The sequence below is a fragment of the Clavelina lepadiformis genome, chromosome 9 (genome assembly GCF_947623445.1).
Source record: "Clavelina lepadiformis chromosome 9, kaClaLepa1.1, whole genome shotgun sequence".
Taxonomy (NCBI): domain Eukaryota; kingdom Metazoa; phylum Chordata; class Ascidiacea; order Aplousobranchia; family Clavelinidae; genus Clavelina; species Clavelina lepadiformis.
In genome coordinates this window covers 13,218,370-13,243,141 of record NC_135248.1, presented here as the reverse complement: position 1 = coordinate 13,243,141, position 24,772 = coordinate 13,218,370, and the positions used below count along the sequence as shown (strand labels likewise).

Sequence of the window (24,772 nt, the reverse complement as noted above, 5' to 3'; positions counted from 1 at the left end):
TTTCAATGAAATTTATAGCAACTGTGTGCATTTTTGAATTTCCTATGCAATCGAATTATAATTGAAAAGGCCTTTTTATTTCTTTTGAAATCGCCTACGACCATACCAGGTTGAGTAGACCCGATCTCGTTCGATCTCGGAAGTTAAGCAACCTCGGGCCTGGTTAGTAGGTACTTGGATGGGTGACCGCCTGGGAATACCGGGTGTTGTAAGCATTTTAGTCATGCTGTATATTTCAATGAAATTTATAGAAACTGTGTGCATTTTTGAATTTCCTATGCAATCAAATTATAATTGAAAAGGCCTTTTTATTTCTTTTGAAATCGCCTACGACCATACCAGGTTGAGTAGACCCGATCGCGTTCGATCTCGGAAGTTAAGCAACCTCGGGCCCGGTTAGTACTTGGATGGGTGACCGCCTGAGAATACCGGGTGTTGTAAGCATTTTAATCATGCTGTATATTTCAATGAAATTTATAGCAACTGTTTGCGTTTTCGAATTTCCTATGCAATCGAATAATAATTGAAAAGGCCATTTTGTTTCTTTTGATATCGCCTACGACCATATCCGGTTGAGTAGACCCGATCTCGTTCGATCTAGGAAGTTTAGCAACCTTGGGCCCGGTTAGTACTTGGATGGGTGACTGCCTGGGAATACCGGGTGTTGTAAGCATTTTAGTCATGCTGTATATTTCAATCAAACATATAGCAACTGTTTGCGTTTTTAACTTTCCTATGCAATCGAATTATAATTGAAAAGTCCATTTTCTTTCTTTTGAAATCGCCTACGACCATACCAGGTTGAGTAGACCCGATCTCGTTCGATCTCGGAAGTTAAGCAAACTTGGGCCCGGTTAGTACTTGGATGGGTGACCGCCTGGGAATACCGGGTGTTGTAAGCATTTTAGTCATGTTGTATGTTTCAATGAAATTTATAGCAACTGTGTGCGTTTTTGAATTTCCTCTGCAATCGAATTATAATTGAAAAGGCCATTTTTCTTCCTTTTGAAATCATCTACGACCATACCAGGTTGAGTAGACCCGATCTCGTTCGATCTCGGAAGTTAAGCAACCTTGGGCCCGGTTAGTAAGTACTTGGATGGGTGACCGCCTGGGAATACCGGGTGTTGTAAGCATTTTAGTCATGCTGTAGATGTCAATGAAATTTATAGCAACTGTGTGCATTTTTGAATTTCCTATGCAATCGAATTATAATTGAAAAAGCCTTTTTATTTCTTTTGAAATCGCCTACGACCATACCAGGTTGAGTAGACCCGATCTCGTTCGATCTCGGAAGTTAAGCAACCTCGGGGCTGGTTAGTAGGTACTTGGATGGGTGACCGCCTGGGAATACCGGGTGTTGTAAGCATTTTAGTCATGCTGTATATTTCAATGAAATTTATAGAAACTGTGTGCATTTTTGAATTTCCTATGCAATCGAATTATAATTGAAAAGGCCTTTTTATTTCTTTTGAAATCGCCTACGACCATACCAGCTTGAGTAGAACCGATCTCGTTCGATCTCGGTAGTTAAGCAACCTCGGGCCCTGTTAGTACTTGGATGGGTGACCGCCTGGGAATACCGGTTGTTGTAAGCATTTTAATCATGCTGTATACTTCAATGAAATTTATAGCAACTGTTGGCGTTTTCGAATTTCCTATGCAATCGAATTATAATTGAAAAGGCTATTTTGTTTCTTTTGATATCACCTATGACCATATCAGGTTGAGTAGACCCGATCTCGTTCGATCTCGGAAGTTAAGCAACCTCGGGCCCGGTTAGTACTTGGATGGGTGACCGCCTGGGAATACAGGGTGTTGTAAGCATTTTAGTCATGCTGTATATTTCAATGAAATTTATAGCAACTGTGTGCGTTTTTGAATTTCCTATGGAATGGAATTATAATTGAAAAAGCCATTTTTCTTTCTTTTGAAATCGCCTACGACCATACCAGGTTGAGTAGACCCGATCTCGTTCGATCTCGGAAGTTAAGCAACCTCGGGCCCGGTTAGTAGGTACTTGGATGGGTGACCGCCTGGGAATACCGGGTGTTGTAAGCATTTTAGTCATGCTGTATATTTCCATGAAATTTATAGCAACCGTGTGCATTTTTGAATTTCCTATGCAATCGAATTATAATTGAAAAGGCCTTTTTATTTCTTTTGAAATCGCCTACGACCATACCAGGTTGAGTAGACCCGATCTCGTTCGATCTCGGTAGTTAAGCAACCTCGGGCCCGGTTAGTACTTGGATGGGTGACCGCCTGAGAATACCGGGTGTTGTAAGCATTTTAATCATGCTGTATATTTCAATGAAATTTATAGCAACTGTTTGCGTTTTCGAATTTCCTATGCAATCGAATAATAATTGAAAAGGCCATTTTCTTTCTTTTGATATCGCCTACGACCATATCCGGTTGAGTAGACCCGATCTCGTTCGATCTAGGAAGTTTAGCAACCTTGGGCCCGGTTAGTACTTGGATGGGTGACTGCCTGGGAATACCGGGTGTTGTAAGCATTTTAGTCATGCTGTATATTTCAATCAAACATATAGCAACTGTTTGCGTTTTTAACTTTCCTATGCAATCGAATTATAATTCAAAAGGCCATTTTCTTTCTTTTGAAATCGCCTACGACCATACCAGGTTGAGTAGACCCGATCTCGTTCGATCTCGGAAGTTAAGCAAACTTGGGCCCGGTTAGTACTTGGATGGGTGACCGCCTGGGAATACCGGGTGTTGTAAGCATTTTAGTCATGTTGTATATTTCAATGAAATTTATAGCAACTGTGTGCGTTTTTGAATTTCCTCTGCAATCGAATTATAATTGAAAAGGCCATTTTTCTTCCTTTTGAAATCATCTACGACCATACCAGGTTGAGTAGACCCGATCTCGTTCGATCTCGGAAGTTAAGCAACCTTGGGCCCGGTTAGTAAGTACTTGGATGGGTGACCGCCTGGGATTACCGGGTGTTGTAAGCATTTTAGTCATGCTGTATATTTCAATGAAATTTATAGCAACTGTGTGCATTTTTGAATTTCCTATGCAATCGAATTATAATTGAAAAGGCCTTTTTATTTCTTTTGAAATCGCCTACGACCATACCAGGTTGAGTAGACCCGATCTCGTTCGATCTCGGAAGTTAAGCAACCTCGGGCCTGGTTAGTAGGTACTTGGATGGGTGACCGCCTGGGAATACCGGGTGTTGTAAGCATTTTAGTCATGCTGTATATTTCAATGAAATTTATAGAAACTGTGTGCATTTTTGAATTTCCTATGCAATCAAATTATAATTGAAAAGGCCTTTTTATTTCTTTTGAAATCGCCTACGACCATACCAGGTTGAGTAGACCCGATCGCGTTCGATCTCGGAAGTTATGCAACCTCGGGCCCGGTTAGTACTTGGATGGGTGACCGCCTGAGAATACCGGGTGTTGTAAGCATTTTAATCATGCTGTATATTTCAATGAAATTTATAGCAACTGTTTGCGTTTTCGAATTTCCTATGCAATCGAATAATAATTGAAAAGGCCATTTTCTTTCTTTTGATATCGCCTACGACCATATCAGGTTGAGTAGACCCGATCTCGTTCGATCTAGGAAGTTTAGCAACCTTGGGCCCGGTTAGTACTTGGATGGGTGACTGCCTGGGAATACCGGTTGTTGTAAGCATTTTAGTCATGCTGTATATTTCAATCAAACATATAGCAACTGTTTGCGTTTTTAACTTTCCTATGCAATCGAATTATAATTCAAAAGGCCATTTTCTTTCTTTTGAAATCGCCTACGACCATACCAGGTTGAGTAGACCCGATCTCGTTCGATCTCGGAAGTTAAGCAAACTTGGGCCCGGTTAGTACTTGGATGGGTGACCGCCTGGGAATACCGGGTGTTGTAAGCATTTTAGTCATGTTGTATATTTCAATGAAATTTATAGCAACTGTTTGCGTTTTCGAATTTCCTATGCAATCGAATAATAATTGAAAAAGCTATTTTCTTTCTTTTGATATCACCTACGACCATATCCGGTTGAGTAGACCCGATCTCGTTCGATCTCGGAAGTTAAGCAACCTCGGGCCCGGTTAGTAGGTACTTGGATGGGTGACCGCCTGGAAATACAGTGTGTTGTAAGCATTTTAGTCATGCTGTAAATTTCAATGAAATTTATAGCAACTGTGTGCGTTTTTGAATTTCCGATGGAATGGAATTATAATTGAAAAAGCCATTTTTCTTTCTTTTGAAATCGCCTACGACCATACCAGGTAGAGTAGACCCGATCTCGTTCGATCTCGGAAGTTAAGCAACCTCGGGCCCGGTTAGTAGGTACTTGGATGGGTGACCGCCTGGGAATACCGGGTGTTGTAAGCATTTTAGTCATGCTGTATATTTCAATGAAATTTATAGCAACCGTGTGCATTTTTGAATTTCCTATGCAATCGAATTATAATTGAAAAGGCCTTTTTATTTCTTTTGAAATCGCCTACGACCACACCAAGTTGAGTAGACCCGATCTCGTTCGATCTCGGTAGTTAAGCAACCTCGGGCCCGGTTAGTACTTGGATGGGTGACCGCCTGGGAATACCAGGTGTTGTAAGCATTTTAATCATGCTGTATATTTCAATGAAATTTATAGCAACTGTTTGCGTTTTCGAATTTCCTATGCAATCGAATAATAATTGAAAAAGCCATTTTCTTTCTTTTGATATCGCCTACGACCATATCCGGTTGAGTAGACCCGATCTCGTTCGATCTAGGAAGTTTAGCAACCTTGGGCCCGGTTAGTACTTGGATGGGTGACTGCCTGGGAATACCGGGTGTTGTAAGCATTTTAGTCATGCTGTATATTTCAATGAAATTTATAGCAACCGTGTGCGTTTTTGAATTTCCTATGGAATGGAATTATAATTGAAAAAGCCATTTTTCTTTCTTTTGAAATCGCCCACGACCATACCAGGTTGAGTAGACCCGATCTCGTTCGATCTCGGAAGTTAAGCAACCTCGGGCCCGGTTAGTACTTGGATGGGTGACCGCCTGGGAATACAGGGTGTTGTAAGCATTTTAGTCATGCTGTATATTTCAATGAAATTTATAGCAACTGTGTGCGTTTTTGAATTTCATATGGAATGGAATTATAATTGAAAAAGCTATTTTTCTTTCTTTTGAAATCGCCTACGACCATACCAGGTTGAGTAGACCCGATCTCGCTCGATCTCGGAAGTTAAGCAACCTTGTGCCCGGTTAGTACTTGGATGGGTGACCGCCTGGGAATACCGGGTGTTGTAAACATTTTAGTCATGCTGTATATTTCAATGAAATTTATAGCAACTGTTTGCGTTTTTAACTTTCCTATACAATCGAATTATAATTCAAAAGGCCATTTTCTTTCTTTTGAAATCGCCTACGACCATACCAGGTTGAGTAGACCCGATCTCGTTCGATCTCGGAAGTTAAGCAACCTCGGTTTCAAGTATCACAGTACTAGCAAGGATTATGCTATATCTGTTTGAGTGGATCTGAATAACTCCATCAAAACTTTGTAGTATAAACGTCGTTTATACTACAAAGACTTACATTTTGGAATAAAACCGGTTCCAACTGTGCACAATAAAATATTTAACCAGCAGTTAAACCATAACAAATAACAGCTCGCTTAGAAATGAAACACTTTTGAGTGTTAGCCAAAATGATATACATGTACTCAGTTTAGGGAAAACGTTTTTCGAAAGGGAGGTCTAAAGCTGATTTTCGAGGGACTAAACTACAAAAGCAAATAAAAAATGTCCAATCTGACAGCTTTGTTTGGTATTTGTTGTCTATTATATCAATTTGGGAATATCAGATCACAATATGGGGAACCCCCTTCGTTTATGTGCAAACAAATACTCACAATTTACAGTTAAAGGCTACTCCACTGCCTAAAACGAAATTGCCTAACCCAAAGCTACGGTATAATTAATTATCCAACAATACCTGCGCACACCAGCACGAAAGTGATGACCAAAGCAACTTTGAAAATCATCATGATTCAGATATTCTCTTCTTGGTGAAGGATACTTCTTATAGCTTGCTTATGTAAAACAACTGAGAAACTGCGTGCACAGCAAAGCTTACCACTTTTGGTATGACCAATTATTACACATTTAAAACCAAACTAACGGGCTTTCACAAGTACATTGTTACGTCATAATTACCATAGTTAGATAACAATCACAATGCTGGCTCTAGGTATTGCAGTAACAATAAAGGTTTCTGCTATTCTATACCAGTATACCTGATTTAGTTTGTTTAAGTTGAAGAACAGAAATATATCATCCATGAAATACGTTTAAAAGGACCGTGTGTTAACTGACTACGTTGTTGGTCTTATTTCATCCGGTGATAGTAAAATTTCTTCAATGAAATTAATTTCTGTTTTCATGTACTGTCAGCACCAATGTAGGCTACATCACTGCACTAGTCACTACTCACTACTACCACTGCACTACTATATTACCAATGCTAATATCACTGCGCAATAAAAAGTTGTCACCCGCCTGGGTAACAGTTTTTGGCAGCAAAAATTTTGTACCGCTGTGAAATGACTTGGCTTTGAGTGATTTATTCAGCAAACTAACCTCAACTACCGATATTTTTCCTAAGTTTAGTTTTTGGTAAATGTGCTCTGCACAGAAAAGCCTGGTGTTGTAAAGGACGCTCTTTCTTTGGCGTAAATCGTTGACAAGAAATAGTTCAGGGTTGTTACCGGAAGGCAAATGAATTCCAGTATCCAGCCAATTAATCTTTAGAAACTCATCTAGTTCACAGCTTCCAAGATAGCTTTCTTTGGTTTTAAAAGTAACTTGCATAAAACTTTTGGTTTTGCTAGAAACTTTGCCGTAAGTTTAATTTTGAGTTTTTATCATATTAACACACAGTTAACCCTTTTGCCGATTTTTTGCATTTTAGTTGCATGATAGACATAGACATACAATACTATCGATTTTACTGGGAGCACGACATATGGCCGCTTGAAAGTGGCCGCGAACAAACTCACCGGGGTCAACTGAACGTGACGTAAATTGACCGCAGACAAACTGACTGTGACATAAACTGGCCGGCGATCAAATTAACCGTCGATAAATTGGCCGGCGATCAAATTAACCGGCGACAAATTGGCCGTCAAAAGGTCTTACTTTCAAAACTTTGTTGTTGGTTCTGGCTTCGCCATTTAACACCCGAACATGGACGTTCCAGAAGTCATGTGAATATGGCGGGTCTCTTCGGAGCTGAGTTCGAAAGCGACGCCCGATATATGTGAATTAGAATTTTGACCTTTTGACGGCCAATTTGTCGTCGGTTAATTTGTTCGCCGGCCAATTTATCGACGGTTAATTTGATCGCCGGCCAGTTTATGTCACAGTCAGTTTGTCTGCGGTCAATTTACGTCACGTTCAGTTGACCCCGGTGAGTTTGTTCGCGGCCACTTTCCCGCGGCCATATGTCGTGGAACCGATTTTACTCTCATTTATTTAAAAATGTAGGTAGTTTCCCACATGTAATACCATACCGTTTTCAAATTTACATAACACAATCCATGTGTGCGTGGAATACGGGCTTCCATTGCGTCTTTGATAACTTTTATATCTCAGGCAGAAGTAATGTACAGCACAATAGCGCACCGATGTTGATCTCTAGATAGACGTCATTGCTGCTCGCTGCATGATGGAATCTTCTTTGTTAGGTGATACATCAACAGTGATGTACAAAGTAAATGTCATTACTCATTACTGTCCAATAGATGATGCTTTTAGAACAAAAATGACAGGTTTCAACGCACACAGATCAAATGGCTACGTCAGAAATGACAACAATAAATAATTAGTCGTCGTTCGTTAAGTTATAAACAACTTCGCTGCTTGTGTATTTGGAAATAATTTTCCGAAGAAACAAACTGTTCACATTTCCAATCCTGTTTATTGCTTGTTTTAAACATATTATTGCTGCTGTCTTACTTTTATTGCAATCTCTGTCTAAGGGTAATCTCGTTGTGAAAACGATTTTGAAATCTCGCTTCACAATCATTAGAACAAGTCAATCAAATCAGCGCAAAGTTTTAGATTCAAACAATTTTGTTTTATATTCAGTTAAGAATTCGATCATTGATGTAGACATAACCATTTGAACCCATTCAATAATTCTTTAAACATTGTAATCATAAATTTCAGTCATGTTTGAATTTTCAAAACTTGAAAAAATAGTATTTCCGTTGAAAGTGATGCACACTACTATGGGGTTTGGGGTGGTGGATTGGTTTCTGGACTGGCCTAAGCCAAGTCTGACTGTTGACTCCGAGCTAGTTATCTTGACTCCGTTGCTTTTTACTGTCTTATTTATTGCTTCTTAAATCAACACCAATTTCATAAAGTTCAGTTGTTATATTGTCCGAATCAGTTGTATCGAATTAGCAATATTTACACCATGATCCCACTTTCATAGTAATTCAGTACTAACTTCAATTTTACAGAACAATGGAAATAACTCAGAGAAGAGAGAATTTCCAAGATCCGTTTTGTAAGAGACGAGAGTAAGAGCAGAGTACTAGCAAGTCCTGAAGGGACAAGCCCTTGCAGAGCCTCGCCGGCCAGAACATCCAGAGTATATCGATTTTAACCAAGCTTAAAGTTTTATATCATACACGTCAGCCAATCAGCTAACGCCATGTTAATTTATCGTTGCTACGTGTATGTGTGTACTATCTATTATTCTACGAATCTACGTTATCCAAACATTTCATCAAGTACACTTCAAACTTTACGCCGTAAAACAACGCTACTTGAAATACTTCAACTACCGTCAGCACGCTACAAGCTTTGCACATTATTATCTGCCTGGAGAAAAATCAAAACTTTTGCAATGCCAATATATATAATTATTGCAATGTTTCTACATGATCCCCACACTACTACATTTGACATAGCAAACATTTGATAGAAACCCATGTTAGTTGTGCTCAAAAGTTGTTTTTTTAATTGTTTGTGCAGAACAAGATTTTTCTGAACAAAGAGCTGATCCTGAACAAGATATATCAAGTAATTGTCTAACTAACCTGATCCATTTATTGACGGGCAAGTTTGACCTAGTTTTTATGGTTTTCAGTTGTTGACAATGTTTTTCTGCTGTCAACTTCCGGTTTGATATTGCTATAAATGCATGCAATTACAGTGTTTGATTTATATCTATTGATCAGTGATTTATTTTCCAAGTCATAAACATTTTTACATGAATGTGGTGTGGCATGAGATTATGTCATTGTGAATCACGATTTGTGAATGGGAAATTGATTGTAAGTTTGTAAATTAAAGCTGGGAGTCATAAAGGACCTACACCTGCCTGCAACAGAAGGACTGCAGACTGCATTATATTGATGGTGAGAAATTTAGTTAGAGAACTCGTAGAACTTCTTTGTGCATTAAATATATCGGTTACAATTGTGTGTTTGACCACTTGGTTAGGTTGAGTAAGAAATGTCATCTAACGGATTCTTTACAATTGTGAGTAAACATTTTTTCCTTTTTGTGTTGTTTCCCATCACCCAAAACAGTTTTCGGTAACAGAACTTAGACGTACACATAAAGCCTGCTGCAAATGGCACCATTTTTAACAAACATATATTGAGTGACTCAATAAAACGCTTGTCATGCCTGAAAGCTAAAGATGTTAATTATGCCATTGGCCAAACAATATTTGCACCTTATTGTCAGGCCAGAGATCACTTACTGCGATGTGTCATACAAGCATTTTATACCGGGCCGCAACTCGGGTGGGACTTGTGTTTTGGATTTTTTAAAACAACATTTTTGCATCACAACTGAACGATCAATCAATCATTTTATTTTTCGTCATAGGCATGGTGGGGACGAAAAGGAGTGCTAGTTGCCATGCCCAAGAACAAGGAAATCATGACAAACTTTAGAAAGCTTAAAACATGTGCAAGTATAATGATGGCATCACTTGCTGATGACAACTAGCACAGCCACTAAACCAGAAAAACAGAAGTAGGTGGTGTGTTCATGCAAGAGACTGTTGACGTTGACTGCAGATCCAACGCTGTACATCAGTGGATGGGAAAAGAAAACCCACCGTAAAAGAAACCCCATCCCAGGCAGAAGCCGTGACCATGATAACAATCCTGAGCATTGGTGTCGAGCCCAGTAGTGTGCAGCACAATTGCACACCGATGTTGGTCTGTGGATAGATGTCATTGCTGCTCGCTGCATGATGGAATCTTCTTTATCAGGTGACACATCGACAGTGATGTACAAAAAGATAGATAGATGTGATGAAATTGCTACTCGCTGTATTATGGAATCTTTGTTAGGTACCTTAACAGTCATCTACAGAACATGATGTTATTGCAGTCCAATAGATGGTGGTGCATTGAGAAATACTCTTTTACCTGGGCTCGATAAATCGAAAGATGTTGATGAGTCGTTTTTTAATCGAATAACCGGACCCTGAAATGATGCAAAGACATCGATCTGGAAAAATATGGTAAAAGCCGCCAGTAGTAACAGCATTAAAATTATTTTATAAAATTAAGTTGTAGTTTCAGTTTTGTAAGGTTGTCATCAAAACAATGTGACCAGAACAATCAATCTCCAAGTGCTTGTCAGGCAAAGCAATTATGCACAATCTGGATGCTTAGGCTATTGCTTTACATACTGTATTATTATGATTTAGCACAGCGGTTCCCAACTGGGGGTACTCGTACCCCTTGGGGGTACGAGATTAAACATCAAGGGGTACGAAGATCCTTGGGTCACAGAGCAATATATATATGAAAATGATGGAATTTTTCAATATATATATGAAAAATTCCATCAGAATTTTTTTGGGGGTACGAAGAATGCTCTCACCTGACAAAGGGGTACGAGCAGCAAAAAAGGTTGGGAACCACTGATTTAGCAGTACATGGGGAAATGGCTTGTACAGACAAACATTTTCCGTGAAATCGTTTAAAAACACAGCAAATATAATTACGTTTTCACTACTAACTTGCATAAACTTGATTTGTTGTCGAAAGATGGCCGAAGTTAGTTCTTGAGTGTGCTCCAGCATCAGAAGATTGGAATGCTGTCTCTGATTCCACTGCAACCACAATCTGCTGACTTCAACCATCCGACAGAATCCAATCTTTGACAAATCCACCAGCCCAATCCAATCTTTGAATCCAATCTTCAGACAAAATTCAGGTCTGTGCAGACTGGTCATTTTCACTTGCTGTCCACCTCTTGTGCGAAGGTTTGAAAATTTTTCTGAGAATTCAACTGAAGCCAATTTAGTAAGAGTCGATACATAGTTTAGGTTTAGGGGTGTACAATTTTGAAGAACGAATGCTCAAAAACCAAGTTTCATTGCGATCGAATTCACTTTTGTTGTCGATTCATAAATATCAGCTTTCATTAAATATTTCTTGGCATGCGCAGACTCCATTAGACTTTGTGGAACTTGACTTGACGTTTTAAAACATGTAGCGCTGCAATTAGCGTCGCTATAAATTAAACCGCATAAAAACTAATTTGAAAAGTGTCATAAAACTTTAACCGATAATTACATTATAGTCTTATTGTAAAGGCGAAAAAAGCACTGCATGGGCTTCAATTTGGTGAAATCAAAATTATTGCAGAACAAGATTCGAAATTTTCGGTTTGCAATAAACTGTTTTAGATTATTCTGGAATAGCAAAGCATTCTGTATTGTACACCCCTAAAATAATAGTTAGTATGTAACTATGCTTGCCAAGTAGCAACAAAGTAACTATGATTGATAGCTATAGTTAAAGCATATGTTGTTTGATTGACGCCTAATTTCGATTTTATAGAAGTACGGTTAGAGCGCCAGACTCGCAATGATGCGACACCCAGCGGCTCTACCGTTGTAATGACCTTCGGCAAGGCTTTAACGACACTTGATTGTATTCACTGGCCCTCGTGAACAATTTCAAGTCGTGTAAAATCACATGAAAAGGAAAATGTTGCAACAAAACGATAACTCGACAACCGGCAACGAGGAATCATCGCCGATTGTAGGTCGTGCAAAGAATATCCTTAATCTATGGATGTACAGTTGGAAACGATACCATACCATACTATACCATTGCAATAAGATATTTCTTCGCTTAAAAATAGTAAACTACACAGTCTACTGTAAAAGGCATTGGGACTCAGCAAACACTTCCAAGTCAGCCTCATGGAGAAACACGTTTTTTGATAATTTGCATTTCTATGTTCTCCTGCGCATTTCTCTTGCGGTTGGTTCTTTCTCGCGTTGGGGCCCGATAAATCGGATTGGTCAATTTTTCTTTTTTCTGTTTCTTCGCTGTTGCGCCACGATTAACGTAAGACCGGGGCCTCACTTTATCAAGAAATAAAAATGATCAAAAATGTGTTCAAAGCGATCAATAAATCATAGTTTTGCCAATAACCTGATGGTGTCAAAGGAGGAATCCAATCGCGAAGATCGTGTATCGGATTGTTTATCACTGAGAAGTAAGCGATCAAGACCACTTTCAAAGATTCAAGAATTATGACAGTTTGAATGAAAGCGCTCGCGAAAGAAACCAACCTGAAATATTACCGAGTTTTAACGAATGTGACGTAATCTTAACTGTTTATTATTTGGTAACAATTGCTCACCAATCCCTGCAGGTTTCTAGCCCATACGTCATTCCGTACATGACGCAAATCACCGTCGACGTGACCATAACTGCAAAGATATAAAACCAGGCCACGTAGATAGAAAAGTGAACAATAGCGAGTGGATCCAGAGTGTTGGGATCAATTTCGGCGATTGTCAATTCTTGCTGTGCTTCCGTAGCAGACAATTGTGGCCTGCATGTGAAAAATTTTACTTCACAAACAAACTTACTTCAACAACCATATTTATTACCTTGCTGATGGTCTCATTTCTGATGATGTCATCTTTGTTGCTGGAGATGACGTTTTAGCCACATCACGTTTAACCTGCAATGGTTTGTGCTTTTTCACTTTTGGCGCCGTCACTGGTTTTATTGGCGATGCCGTTGTGGTCACTTTTCGTTCAACGCGCGACGGGATGTGTTTTTTCACTTTTGATGACGTCACAGGTTTTACTCGTGATGAGTTAGTGGTCACTTTCCGTTCGACGCGTGACGGCATGTGCTTTTTTATTTTTGATGACGTCGCATGTTTTGCTGACGATGACTTATTGGCCCCATCTCGATCGACGCGCGACGGGATGTTTTTTTTCACTTTTGTCGACGTCACAGGTTTTACTTGTGATGACGTCCCGGCCCCATTTCGTTCAACGCGCGACGGGATGTGTTTCTTCATTTTTGAGGACGTCATAAGTTTTATTGGGTATGACGTTGTGGCCACTTCTCGTTCCCCGCGTGACGTGGTGAACTTTTTGTTCATCGTCGAATCTCTCAAGTTTCGGCGAATGTTTTGTTGTTTTGTTTCGTTTTCAATTTTAAATTTTCCTGGGAAAGTTTGCCGTTGCCTATGGACGAGACTTGAGATGTCTTTTGAGGTCGATGGACGATCTTTATCGTCAGAAATATGTTGAGCATTCTTTTTTCTGTTTTGGTCAACTTTTAAGCTTTTGTTTTCTGGACTTTTTCTCGTGTTTGTGACGTCATGGCTACGTGCAAGTGATGTGGTTGGTTCTTGCTGCCCTCTGGTGGTTTGTGTGGATTGCGGATTATTGTCAGGATTTGAATTTTTGTTCATTTTCCGTCGTTTGGCGTGACGAAACATTAGGCTAATGAAGTAGGGTCCAGGAAAGCACATTAAAGCGCTTTCAATACCTTTTTGACAGAAGTAGAAAGTTAGTAAGAGTTTACCAACCTAATTATCACTACAACATAAACCACATTTTGGCTTTTGCTCACTTTTGACTCAACTTACCGACAACAATGTGGGACCACTTGAAGTAGTAGTGACCAACTGTTAACACATTCCCGTCTAGTGCGTAACTGTGACCATGAAACATCATAGATGTTAACATCACCATAAATATAAAGAGAGAGCAAGTTGAAACTCTCTCCACCCGAGTCATGACGTCATGTTGCCATGGTCTCATGCCAAAAACGGAATACCATAGGTGTCTGAAAATGATAAATTATGAGATAATTGACTGGCACAGCGTGGTGGAATCTTTTACCAACAAACCTGTCTTTAAAATGGTTTTCGAGTTTTATCAGGAACAAGTTTGTGAAAATTTGTAGCTGGTCGATCGTTGCGACCGGGAATGTATATTCCACGTCGACCTCGCTAAACCATTTGCCGCACATAAAAAACCAACACTCGCTGGTTTCCAAATCCCTTACCACCATCCGCTCAAGGTACCTGAAGTATAGCTCGCAATAAATCAATAATTCATACAACTGCTGATAACTTGTCACTAATTCATACCACTTAGGGCTGCTTCCTCCGTCATTGCGCCACATTTTTACGGCTCTGACGTCACCCAAACTTTGTGGTGTCGTAACGAGAAAGGACTGGACGCTTCCCGTGGTTAAAATGTTTCCGTTTTCGCGCTAAACAAATAGTCAAAGATTATATGACGTCAAAACAAACAACATGGACACACGATGGCAGACGTCATCATTTACTTGTATGACGTGAGCGTTACTAGTTTTCCTTTTGCCCAGCAGTCTCATGCAGACAGCCGCGGTAGTGCCGGCGTGTAGACGACTACCCGTGTAAATTGTGACGTAATACCGGTGCTGGTCGTCCGGTGAGTTGTCGTCAACTTCAATGAAGAGTCCCTTCATAAATTGTTATGATTAAATTTTTTACAGTAGAAGCATTTTGCTACTTTTTACCTTTTTCTCTGCATCTTTGTCTTTATATCTCGCCCATACAAGGAGAAGAGCGTAGATGGAGTACAGGACAAATAAAAAGCTGATGATCACTGGATTATCTTGAAAATGCTCCCAGAGATTCCAGGAAAGCTAAACACGATTCGACAATTTATTAAAAGTGATAACTTCAGATGCGTCGTAAACTTTCTTACTTGGCTCTGATCGATCTTGTTGGGAAGAACAACAAGAGTGGAGGCGTAGAGAGTGGGAACAATTTTTTTCTCTCTTTTTCTTCTCTTGTTGTCGTTTGTGTGTTGAGTTAAGTCACATTCGCAATCCACCAGCCCGGTTTCAATGTTTTGATGGACCTGATCATTATGAGGTCACTTTCTTTAGTTTGTTTGGAAATAACAGACACTATGAGTAAACTTGATTTGACATTTATTGAAAAAAAACCTATTTAGAGCAACATTGACATCAAATATCTCACCTTGCAAGAGCTCTCGCTCCAGTCTTTGGCATCGACGTCCCAATGCAAGCACTCGAGCATAAAGGACGAATACGTCAAGTCAATCAAACTTCCTTTGCGGTAATAACCTTCTCCGAGGTCAACTTGGATGGTCAAGTTAAATTCGTTTTCCGCAACCGGAAGTGACTTCACAGGCACAAACCAGAAGTACGATGATTCTGGAAATAATTTTTTTCAAAAGGAACTTGATGAAAAGTAAAAAATGTAGTAATTTTACGAAAGCACTGACCTCTACAAACATAAAAATTGCCTCACTGCAATATTTCACTCAAACAAACCTTTCTCGTGAAACGTTTTGTTTAATTTGAAAGGGCTGTTGTTGGCGGTTTCCAAGCTTAATTTGCAATTTTGTATTTTCAGGTCCATGTTTTCAACATGAATTCTGATGATAGAATGACTTGTGCGTCGCCTTGGCATTGCCAAATCCAACAAAGCTGAACCTGTCGCTTTGCTGTGACAATGTGTGACGTCACAATTGCTTTGGACCCTCGTTACGATGTTTTCTTTGCTAGGCTGTGCTGGTAAGTCGAAGCCGACTGTTTGGTTTTCAGCTTTTTCGTAACTGATAGGAATCTGGTTTTCCCATCCCGTTGCCAAGGTAACAGAGGTCACGAGATCGACTTTGTGTTTGTTCGTGCTAAAGTCGACGAACGAAGTGTTGTAGGTGAAGATCTAGAAATCATGAAATCTTTTTGTTATCGCGGTATATCGCGCAAAATAAAGCAAATTAGAATGCATACCTCTACATTGATCACTTCATCGCTTAGTGCCTGTATGTTTGGAAGCTGAACTAGGGAAGAGTTACCACCGAGAGGATCTGAGAGAAAAAAGTTTTTGAATGAACTCGTGGAAGTTGAAACACGTCGCAGCACTTGAGCTTAAAACCGGCGCGAGTTCAACATGGACTTGGTCACTTACTGATGACATCATTGTTTAGTTTGAGGAATCTTCCTTTGATAAACTTTGTTTCAAACGTAACTGCTTCTTCCCCAGGTACCAATGACGTCATAAGCGCCCTTCCAAGCCTAGTCATTCTTGATGTTTCTTTAATCTTTTATAATAATTATTTATTGTTTAGATTACTGATTTGTGATGTCAGCAAAATTAATTCGCTTTGTTACCTTAAAACTAGTTTCTTTAGAAGCTTCAATCAAATTTGACGTCACAGTCAAGCTTGAAGCCGCAATCGACCTTATGATGTCATCATCCCCCTCGCGTTTCAATTTCAAAGCAAAGCCTTCTGTTCGATCCATTATTCTCACCACTTTTTGCTAAAAAATATAAAAAACAAACAAACGCATCATCTATTGTTATGCTTTAAGTAATTTTTTTATTTCTCTGATAAATTTTTAAATCGTAGAATTTACCAATTTCAAGGACGTGACATCAAAATTTTTGGTCAGGTGACTTAGGACGTCAGCAACTTGTTTCACTGAGTCAAGGGTGACAAGCGGGTATTTCCCGACTTCTTCAAATATTTTACGTTTCTGTTAAATGAAAAAGTGAAGGATTTCGAAATAACCACAAGTTGATTAATAACCTACATACATATTATTACGTTATAAACCGACCTCTGATTCGGTGAGAATTTTTGTTGGCGATATTGGCACTGGCAGCGTACATTTCGCGATCTTCTGCAAATCATTGCTATAAAATGCGTTGAAAAATCCCGCTTTTAACTTATTACCGGCCTGATGGTTTTCCGTTAAAAAAACAGAAAAATTCCTCTCATAGCAAGATAGTCGAGAGCCGCATATTTGCACCACAATCGTGACGAAACCAGGCAACTGCTCAGATGTCAGAATGATGTCATTCACACTTGAGTCGTAGCCATGTTGTAAAAGAAATTTTTGATCTAAAAATATTTTTTATTTTAGACTTAAACATAACCAAATCGCTCCTGCAAATACGACGTAATTGCAATCAATGTAAAATTCGCTGTAACACAGAAGTGACCGGGGCTCGAACAATGAAGAATCATCGCCGGGTTTAAGTTTAGCTAAAACCTTCCTCAGTTTGAGGATAAAATTTGTGACACCACGTTCTGGAAATCAACTAAGAACATTTCTTTACTTGCCACAGCTTGCGACTGTACCTCTTTCTTTCACAAACAAGCTGTATTTGAGTGACGCTTGATCTTTTCCGAAACTAGTACACGTCATATTAAACTTTGTGACTTCGGCAGTTCCAATTTCCGGTGTCGCCCGGCAACCAACGCCACTAGGTGATGATAGCGGGGTGAGGAACACGGTTACCGAAGCTTTTTCCCCGTCGATATTGTAACCTGAATGTCAAGTTCAAAATTTTATATGTTGTCGGTCAAAGCAGTACATATCTATAATTTCGGACAAATTATATTTACCTGTTCCTGTGACGTTTGATGACGTATCTATTACGTTGAGAATTGATCTACCGAGTTTACAAATTCGCCGGTTCTGGCACAAATTCAATTGTCGTCCGGATTTCATCGACAATACCCAACTATGACGTGAGCAATTGTCACATACTATTTGCAGAATGATTGGCAGGTGAGGAGAAAATAACTTCCCACAATTTAACCAACATCTAAAGTTAAAAAAGAAAATGTTAAGTTTAAGCCCAATTTAGAGTTAAATGAACTGGATAAATGTTTTAAGTTTTTTAAAACTTGCCTCAAACTGACGACCGGGACTGGATTTGATGTAAATATAATTTTTTGATCAGCAAATGCTGCGTCATAATGCTCGCCGGACACAATCAACCTAACGTAATAATTTTCACTTCGTATCAGTTTGCTCATGGAAATTTCCATTACGTCATCGCCAGTAACCCAGAGGGTGTGCCAATCAAAGCAGGAACCTTGAACGTGAAAAGTAAAAATTTATTTTTCGATCAGAAAAGTCGAAATTGAGGAATTATTTTTAAACCTTTTCTTTGTATTTTTCCAATTTTCGCTTTCATCGGGAGATCTTTCTCCGTGACGGCACAAAACCAATCGCGATTGATATTTTTGTCATATTTGTTGAAATCAACGGAAGCCTCAAATCTCAAAACGGTTGTGTTTGCTCCTGTGTAAAAAGGTTGAACATTTAAAGATTATATTTCTTGAAACGGGAAACCGCAAACCTTAATCATAGAAATCTAATATTATCGACTCACCAGCCTGAACCACATTTCCTCCCTTGATAATAAAATTCAATTTTCTTGTAGGAATTTCTATCAACGCATAACCATTGACTTTTGTTATTACGCTGAATGTATGGTAACTAGTGAGGTTGACAGCGATATTTATGACGTATAAACCCGGCAACAATGCATCGGGTTTTACCACAAGTTCTGGTTGAACTGAGTTCGTCTGAAGTTGAACTTCATCGCCAGTTTTTGGGATGTCTATCTTTGACGTCACCCGATACACTCTCCACTTGTAATCGAGGAAGAACGCGTTCCTAACACAGTTGAATATAAGGTCTGCATTTAAGACGAACTCTTCAACGAATTTTAAAGGTTCGTCGAGTCCACCGCCAACTTTCCCGTCGCGAATTCTCACGCTATGCAAGCATGATGACGTGAAAGACATTGGAACGGATCCTACGAAACGAAATGATTGTTTCGTATTTGCGATAACCACGGTGACTGGCTTACTCCCAGCCTCGAAGAAAAGACTTCTCTGTTTGACGAGCTTGTAAGGTTTGACGTCGAATGGTAAATTCGGCAAATCTTTGTGCTCGTATTCCGACTTTGAAATATTTAAACTGACGATCTGTGAGCTATCCTCGATCGTTAGGTTCATTACGAAGTCCCCCAAGTCTCCTCTGACGAATACGTAGACGTCTCTGTAGTAATCGTCAAAGTCACATCTTCGCGACGTAATATACAAGTCATAGATCTGAGGTATAGCTTCGAAAGATCTGGATAACTTCGATGAAGAGTTGTTGTTTTTGGCCGTTGCCACAACTTCATAAATTCCCGGTTGAGATACGGTTGCCTCCATCGCCATCAAGTGGCAATCGCGTTGGCAGAATTTTGAAGTTTTCCAAACTGGCAGGTTGGTTCGGGTCGATTTGATCTCGACTGAAAGATGGACCGGCGCACCTTGACTAACCGTCGCGCTTATGACGAAATAATTGGATCGAAGACCGACATATTGTTTCGTCATTATATTAAAGCTTTTGATTTCTTCGTCGAAGGTGATTGGTGTGGCATAGGTCACAGAAGAAACGTTGTTTTGCAACAATAATGTGACTTTGTGTATCCCGGGTCCAACCAATTTTTGCGTCTTTGAGTTGAGTTCAAATTTTACTTTTTCGGTTCCATTTGATAAAAACTTTGTTTTGTTAAAAGTTGCCTGGGTCTGGTGTGTCGAAATGATGACGTCATCCACCATAAACGTGTATGAGACGGGGAAGTAGTATTTGTGATAAAATACAAACTCATCAGGACTTGGATATGTGCTGCTCCATTGCTTATGGAATATTTTTAATTTTGCAGCTGATAAAGCAGACTCCACGTAAAGATTGATAAATTGGGTGTTGAAATTCTTTTTGGTTCCAATAATGCTACACGTGGCACCAACAAGATAATTTCCAGGATAATCAAATGAACGTTCAGCTGTCAAAGTTGTTGTTGAAAGATTTGTTTCACCACTGGAACCGAACAATATCCTGCAATTAAGGTTCAAGCGGTTTGCGCCTGTTAATTTTGCCGCAAATTTGACTTTTTCGTTTGTTGGGACGTGCGTAGCTGCAGTTTCTGAGCTGAATCCTGTAATAATTGTCAAGTGAAATACAAAATTCAAATTGTAAGTAAAATAACCAGACACTTCGTGTGTTTTTTGTTTTTAACTCTTCGTTGTTTTCAAATTTCAAATTCTGAGTAAAATAACCAGACACTTCGCACACATTCTTCATTCCTTAATGTTTGTATTTTATTTACCAATGCGAGAATAAACAAAGGAAACTCTTGCCAAGATGCACTTGTTCGTCAACTTTTGCAACGAAATCACGACACTTTCTTTGATTATACGGATTTCCGGTTGGTCAGATCCGCAATACGATTTATGAGACCCACCTTTGGATATTATCAGACTTGCTTCTCTACAGCTGCGTTACAAATAATAATTTTTAGACTATTGTTATGTCATGACTCACGATCCTATGCCGTAGAGCAGTGCTTCTCAACCCCTGGGTTGCGACCCAAAAGTGGGTTTCCATTTGGTTGGTTTGGGTCGCCGTCGCCAATTAATCTACTTCACAAATCCGTTCGATAACCTAGTTACCTAGTACCTTACTCTATTCATTGCATATTGACTTTTTGTTGACGTCATACTGCATTGTTGCAGAAACACAAGTGAAGAAGCATGGTGATGATTAATTATTTGCTGTAAGACTAGATTAGCTACGTTCGAGTCAAGGCTAAATATTTGTAAATACCCAACTTTTACCTAAAAATTGGGTCGCCTCAGCATCGCTATTAATTTACATTTAATATTTGGGTCGCCACAAAAAAAGTTGAGAAGCACTGCTGTAGATATTATTTTCTTCTCAAAAAATCAAGCAATCTTTTTGTAAACTTTGAAAGAAAAGCGCTTAAAAGAAAAAGGTTGGAATCCACATTTTAATAATTTTTAGTTAATGTTAAAATTATTACGTTGTCACGATTATTTTTAGGATTATTACTTAAGTTACTATTATTACTGTTTTATTTCATTACTTGTAGCTTTACATTATGCTTTTGTGACAAGATTTTTGTCACCATCACAATAACTTTTATATACTTATTAGTTTAACGATTGTTATATAATTGTGCAATCTTTTCACTGGATTTATATCTGCTTGTCGTTTGTTTTATAGTTTATAGTAATCATTTCTCTCTCAGGCTATAGCGTCATTGTGTACACGTGTTTTAATCGCTGATATAATGTTGCTATGAACGGATGAGAACGGTTGTAGTTTTTTCAGGGACACTCAGAGAACCGTCAGGTAGAGATGGTATGACGACCGACGACAAAAGTCAGTCAAGTTCGGAGTTAAGCTGCTTTGAACCTTTGTCTTACATCCTGAAATTAGTGAATTATCTTATCACGATTAAAATTAGTTAACAGCAAGAACCTGGCAGAATGGACCGACCCAGTTTCGTTATAGAACTATTTGTTAGAAATATGATCTTCTCTACGTCATGGTAGGCCTATTTGTGTGGAGCTTTCAAATTTGTTGATAAAACATGATATACGTATATATGTTGCAAGAAAAACAACATAAAATACCACAAAAAGTTCTGTGTTACAAGCGCTGTAAATGCACTGAAAAAGTCTTGCTATGTAGCACAAAATAAACACTTCACCTTACAACAACTTCATGAAATTGAACATACGCATGTTCCCTGATGTTAAGTGGAATTTCCCACGACATAGAACCAGCTGCGTTGGTACATTGCCCTGCGGTTGAAAAATCAACTCTGCCAGTGGCGTTTTGCAAGATTATCTTGCATTCTGAAATAGCAAGATAGCGTTAGAATTTGAAGGATATAACCAAGCTAACATATGTTAAAAACTATAGTGGTGGTAGCAGCAATATTCAAGTTGAAAACAATAAATTATGTTTTCTCAAAAGAGAAACTGGCTCCAAAACAACTTTCTTTGTTGTTGTTTGCTATTGTTCACATTACAATGGTGGCATTGTCAAGCAGTGACAGACCAAGTCAGCAGCCTTTTACAAAGAGTTAAGAATCTAAGCAAAAGTTTAGAAAAACAAAGTTCAACCAACTTGAACTTACATAATCTTCAAAGCTGCAAGTTTAAGCAACAGAGTTATAAAACTTTCATCGATTTTGCAGAAAACGTCGAACAATTTAATTCTTTCATCGATTATCACAAAGGTAAAATTTTTTAAAACAGCAAACTGTAAAGTATAGCGAGGGTTAAATACTTTGTGTTCAACCGTTCTAGAATCTTGACATATTTTGTCTTCAGAATGCACGAGCATCTACGCAAGTGGTTCAACATCAAGCGGTATCTACCCGATATGGTTCAATCGAGGATTCCAGTTCACCTACGTCTACTGTGATATGGAGCTCGTTTCAACTAAGAAGGGCTGGACAACAATACAAAGAAGAATGAACGGAAAAATCAACTTTAACAAGGGTTGGGATGATTACGTCAGAGGATTTGGGAACCCCAATGGTGAATACTGGGTGGGGTTGGAAAATATTTATCTTTTATGGATGCAAACCAGAATCATTCATAAATTCATTGGAGGGCTTTTCTTAAATGTAAAAGAACCCGATTTTGCAGTTGATCTAGAAGACTGGGATGGTATCAAGCAGTTTGTTCAATTTCCAACATTTTTTTACTCTCCAAAATCATTCCAATACAGGTTAAATGTGGAAGATTTCCCAAGACTGGACATTTTAAACTACTGGACACCTGTTACACATAGCCGGTTCAGCACACCAGATGTCGATAATGACGAAAACAAACACGTCAATTGTGCCAGGGACTACAAGTCAGGCTGGTGGTTTGAAGATTTTTATTGCGGACAATCGAATCTAAACGGTCCTTATCCCAAGTATAGACAACCAATGACTTGGGGCAACATATATTGGGGAAATTGGCGAAAAGTGAATAAGAATGAAACCGCATTGCGTTTTGTGTCCATGAATTTCTATCACAGCAAACCGTAGTCAAATAAAATTGTCACACCAGTGCAGTGTTAGTTAGTGTCATTCTTTTCAGCGTTTGTTAGCTTTCAAAACATTCTCTTACCATTGTCTGGTACGGTACATGCTGCTTTTCAAAATGCGGCATTTAAAAATTTTATATGCGTTTATTTATTTATTCATGCGTTTATATGCAGCGTTTCAAAATCGATAACCGGCAGGCGGTGAAATAGACGCTGCCTTTGAAAAATGCTTTGAATAAAGTGTATTCAGATGTTTGCCGTATACGTATAAAAATCTGGTAGTTTTCAATGTACAAATTTCATAACTAACCTATTAATGCACAAGTGCGAGCAGCATTACGCAATCTGACGGTCTTTGCTGATCAATTGCGACAGATTTGAACCGAAACAACAGAATGGGAGTTTAGACGTGAACAATAACACAATTTGAGGGGCTACATCTTGCCAACATAGGCACAAAAAGATGCTTAGCTGCATGTCTTTGTTGGAATATAACCCATAAACGTACAAAAAGACGTCGTTTTTGTACAATACTTTTAATTTATAATTCCTTTATCGAAAGGTGAAGAAGATTGTGGTTTGCAAATACTATAGGCCCCATTAAAAGTCGTAGGCCCAGACCAGTTTGCCCGCCTCAAATCTTCCCCAAACCTACACTGGCCTGAGTATAGTTCATTGCCACCAACACAATTACCATTTTGTAAGGGCATGGAAAGTTTTGGGTTAAAATTCTTGATTATGCAACTATAGCATTGGTTGCTGTGTAGAGAAAGGTCGCGGTATATGAATCAAGGTTTATTGAAATAAACAAAAGTCTTTTCCGTATTTGGCGCATTGATCTTCAGCACTTGTGGTGGTAAAAACATATCATGTCCACTTCTTCAGTGGCAGACATCAGACGACTAAACGTTAAGGCCTAAGCTTTTGATGGGAGCTTTTTACCTGCCTTTTATAAGGCGACCCTCTATTACTTTCTAAATGATAGGTTACACGTTACAGGATTTGCCAACTTTGACATACTACCGGGGATGCTAAAAATAATGGTTACGACAATTATTCTGTCATCCAATTGACCACGGTGTGGGAAATTGTGCTATTTATGAAATTATGAAACACATATGAATACATACTTTGCATACAGAGGCTTACGTTTAGGAACAAAACCGGTTACAACTGTGCTTAATAACTTTTACAACAAGCAGTTGAACCATAACAAACAATAGCTCGTTTAGAAATTAAAGACTTTTGAGTGTTGGCCAAAACGATATAGTCGGATTAGGAAATTTCTTTTTGGAAAAAGTGGCTCAAAGCTCATTTTTGAGGGACTAAAGCAATTAAAAAATGGCCAATCTGACTACTTTGTTTGGCATTTATTGTGTTATTAGTTATTACATCAATTGTCATCAGACAACAATATGGGGAACTACCTTCGTTTGTGTGCAAACAAATACTCACAATATACAGTTAAAGGCTACACCACTGCTTAAAACGAAACTACCTAGCCCAAAGCTACGGTATATCATCCAACAATACCTGCGCACACCAGCACAAAAGTGAAGACCAAAGCAACTTGGAAAATCATCATGATTCAGATATTCTCTTCTTGGTGAAGGATACTTTTTATAGCTTGCTTATGTAAAACAACTGTCAAATTGCGTGCACAGCAAAGCTTACCACTTTTGGTATGACCAATTGTTACACATTTAAAACCAAACTAACGGGCTTTCACAGAAAATTGTTACGTCACAACAAAAATTGTTAAA

The 24,772-nt window shown here is 38.9% G+C and overlaps 7 protein-coding genes, 1 long non-coding RNA gene, 11 other non-coding genes and 12 pseudogenes across 20 annotated transcripts in view; 24 read left to right on the top strand and 7 right to left on the bottom strand.

Moving 5' to 3' along the window:
• The window catches only part of LOC143470248 (polycystin family receptor for egg jelly-like), a 122,043-nt gene that overhangs the window by 37,148 nt on the left and 60,123 nt on the right, over positions 1-24,772 (bottom strand). Inside the window, exons 9-14 of the mRNA XM_076968256.1 lie at positions 16,926-17,209; positions 16,722-16,841; positions 16,476-16,625; positions 16,273-16,405; positions 16,095-16,171; positions 15,633-16,026 (exon numbers count right to left, since the gene is read on the bottom strand). Coding sequence (XP_076824371.1) covers positions 15,633-16,026; positions 16,095-16,171; positions 16,273-16,405; positions 16,476-16,625; positions 16,722-16,841; positions 16,926-17,209 — 1,158 coding nt within the window. The remainder of the gene's footprint in view (positions 1-15,632; positions 16,027-16,094; positions 16,172-16,272; positions 16,406-16,475; positions 16,626-16,721; positions 16,842-16,925; positions 17,210-24,772) is intronic.
• LOC143470255 (uncharacterized) overlaps positions 1-24,772 on the bottom strand; it is a 107,979-nt gene that overhangs the window by 37,148 nt on the left and 46,059 nt on the right. The window lies entirely within an intron of this gene.
• Positions 93-215, top strand: LOC143471480 (5S ribosomal RNA). The gene has a single exon (XR_013119568.1). It is a non-coding gene; the product is annotated as a 5S ribosomal RNA (ribosomal RNA).
• LOC143471473 (5S ribosomal RNA) lies at positions 326-444 on the top strand. The gene has a single exon (XR_013119561.1). It is a non-coding gene; the product is annotated as a 5S ribosomal RNA (ribosomal RNA).
• On the top strand, positions 555-673 carry LOC143471445 (5S ribosomal RNA; annotated as a pseudogene).
• LOC143471489 (5S ribosomal RNA) lies at positions 784-902 on the top strand. The gene has a single exon (XR_013119576.1). It is a non-coding gene; the product is annotated as a 5S ribosomal RNA (ribosomal RNA).
• LOC143471503 (5S ribosomal RNA) lies at positions 1,014-1,136 on the top strand (annotated as a pseudogene).
• Positions 1,247-1,369, top strand: LOC143471517 (5S ribosomal RNA; annotated as a pseudogene).
• LOC143471449 (5S ribosomal RNA) lies at positions 1,480-1,598 on the top strand (annotated as a pseudogene).
• Positions 1,709-1,827, top strand: LOC143471510 (5S ribosomal RNA; annotated as a pseudogene).
• On the top strand, positions 1,939-2,061 carry LOC143471488 (5S ribosomal RNA). The gene has a single exon (XR_013119575.1). It is a non-coding gene; the product is annotated as a 5S ribosomal RNA (ribosomal RNA).
• On the top strand, positions 2,172-2,290 carry LOC143471470 (5S ribosomal RNA). The gene has a single exon (XR_013119558.1). It is a non-coding gene; the product is annotated as a 5S ribosomal RNA (ribosomal RNA).
• On the top strand, positions 2,401-2,519 carry LOC143471443 (5S ribosomal RNA; annotated as a pseudogene).
• LOC143471477 (5S ribosomal RNA) lies at positions 2,630-2,748 on the top strand. Its single transcript, XR_013119565.1, has one exon. It is a non-coding gene; the product is annotated as a 5S ribosomal RNA (ribosomal RNA).
• LOC143471440 (5S ribosomal RNA) lies at positions 2,860-2,982 on the top strand (annotated as a pseudogene).
• On the top strand, positions 3,093-3,215 carry LOC143471479 (5S ribosomal RNA). The gene has a single exon (XR_013119567.1). It is a non-coding gene; the product is annotated as a 5S ribosomal RNA (ribosomal RNA).
• On the top strand, positions 3,326-3,444 carry LOC143471478 (5S ribosomal RNA). Its single transcript, XR_013119566.1, has one exon. It is a non-coding gene; the product is annotated as a 5S ribosomal RNA (ribosomal RNA).
• LOC143471458 (5S ribosomal RNA) lies at positions 3,555-3,673 on the top strand (annotated as a pseudogene).
• LOC143471438 (5S ribosomal RNA) lies at positions 3,784-3,902 on the top strand. The gene has a single exon (XR_013119546.1). It is a non-coding gene; the product is annotated as a 5S ribosomal RNA (ribosomal RNA).
• Positions 4,013-4,135, top strand: LOC143471459 (5S ribosomal RNA; annotated as a pseudogene).
• LOC143471514 (5S ribosomal RNA) lies at positions 4,247-4,369 on the top strand (annotated as a pseudogene).
• Positions 4,480-4,598, top strand: LOC143471487 (5S ribosomal RNA). Its single transcript, XR_013119574.1, has one exon. It is a non-coding gene; the product is annotated as a 5S ribosomal RNA (ribosomal RNA).
• LOC143471442 (5S ribosomal RNA) lies at positions 4,709-4,827 on the top strand (annotated as a pseudogene).
• LOC143471490 (5S ribosomal RNA) lies at positions 4,939-5,057 on the top strand. The gene has a single exon (XR_013119577.1). It is a non-coding gene; the product is annotated as a 5S ribosomal RNA (ribosomal RNA).
• On the top strand, positions 5,169-5,287 carry LOC143471497 (5S ribosomal RNA; annotated as a pseudogene).
• On the bottom strand, positions 10,234-11,190 carry LOC143470266 (uncharacterized). The gene is made up of 3 exons (XR_013119326.1): positions 11,036-11,190; positions 10,437-10,518; positions 10,234-10,335 (listed from the first exon to the last, which is right to left on the bottom strand). It is a non-coding gene; the product is annotated as an uncharacterized LOC143470266 (long non-coding RNA).
• On the bottom strand, positions 12,460-14,123 carry LOC143470649 (uncharacterized; the record flags this gene model as incomplete). Its single annotated transcript, XM_076968906.1, has 4 exons — positions 13,927-14,123; positions 12,929-13,826; positions 12,676-12,870; positions 12,460-12,604 (listed from the first exon to the last, which is right to left on the bottom strand). Coding segments are annotated over exons 1-4 (1,413 nt in total), but the record flags the coding sequence as incomplete, so codon positions are not given.
• On the bottom strand, positions 14,142-15,595 carry LOC143470645 (polycystin-1-like protein 2; the record flags this gene model as incomplete). The annotated part of the gene is made up of 7 exons (XM_076968899.1): positions 15,580-15,595; positions 15,316-15,512; positions 15,038-15,193; positions 14,847-14,975; positions 14,634-14,789; positions 14,434-14,558; positions 14,142-14,367 (listed from the first exon to the last, which is right to left on the bottom strand). Coding segments are annotated over exons 1-7 (1,005 nt in total), but the record flags the coding sequence as incomplete, so codon positions are not given.
• On the bottom strand, positions 17,424-20,240 carry LOC143470644 (uncharacterized). Its single transcript, XM_076968898.1, has 6 exons — positions 20,216-20,240; positions 18,493-20,094; positions 18,261-18,401; positions 18,006-18,192; positions 17,717-17,835; positions 17,424-17,638 (listed from the first exon to the last, which is right to left on the bottom strand). Exons 1-6 carry the CDS (start codon positions 20,238-20,240, stop codon positions 17,424-17,426), a joined length of 2,289 nt encoding a protein of 762 aa, XP_076825013.1.
• On the bottom strand, positions 17,424-24,692 carry LOC143470638 (uncharacterized). The gene is made up of 9 exons (XM_076968892.1): positions 24,543-24,692; positions 21,673-21,820; positions 20,266-20,432; positions 19,679-20,094; positions 18,493-19,609; positions 18,261-18,401; positions 18,006-18,192; positions 17,717-17,835; positions 17,424-17,638 (listed from the first exon to the last, which is right to left on the bottom strand). The coding sequence occupies exons 1-9, from the start codon at positions 24,592-24,594 to the stop codon at positions 17,424-17,426; spliced, it is 2,562 nt and encodes an 853-aa protein (XP_076825007.1). The 5' UTR covers positions 24,595-24,692.
• LOC143470666 (fibrinogen-like protein 1) lies at positions 21,877-23,036 on the top strand. Of its 2 annotated transcripts, XM_076968927.1 has the most exons (3): positions 21,877-22,206; positions 22,301-22,510; positions 22,704-22,841. In XM_076968927.1, the coding sequence occupies exons 1-3, from the start codon at positions 21,927-21,929 to the stop codon at positions 22,706-22,708; spliced, it is 495 nt and encodes a 164-aa protein (XP_076825042.1). In that variant the 5' UTR covers positions 21,877-21,926; the 3' UTR covers positions 22,709-22,841. The 2 variants fall into 2 exon arrangements, with proteins under 2 accessions (XP_076825042.1, XP_076825041.1); XM_076968926.1 differs by having other exon boundaries at positions 21,912-22,206; positions 22,301-23,036.

Coding starts and splice junctions, on each gene's coding strand:
- LOC143470666 (XM_076968926.1), top strand. CDS start 21,927: ATGTTTTCTCAAAAGAGAAACTGGCTCCAAAACAACTTTCTTTGTTGT. Junction 22,207..22,300: donor TTTCATCGATTATCACAAAG/GTAAAATTTTTT, acceptor TTTTGTCTTCAG/AATGCACGAGCATCTACGCA.
- LOC143470638 (XM_076968892.1), bottom strand. CDS start 24,594: ATGATGATTTTCCAAGTTGCTTTGGTCTTCACTTTTGTGCTGGTGTGC. Junction 18,402..18,492: donor AGGAAATGTGGTTCAGGCTG/GTGAGTCGATAA, acceptor CTTTTTACACAG/GAGCAAACACAACCGTTTTG. Junction 17,639..17,716: donor ATCAAACGTCACAGGAACAG/GTAAATATAATT, acceptor CTTGACATTCAG/GTTACAATATCGACGGGGAA.
- LOC143470644 (XM_076968898.1), bottom strand. CDS start 20,240: ATGAAGAATGTGTGCGAAGTGTCTG. Junction 18,402..18,492: donor AGGAAATGTGGTTCAGGCTG/GTGAGTCGATAA, acceptor CTTTTTACACAG/GAGCAAACACAACCGTTTTG. Junction 17,836..18,005: donor GTCCCGGTCGTCAGTTTGAG/GCAAGTTTTAAA, acceptor CTCACGTCATAG/TTGGGTATTGTCGATGAAAT.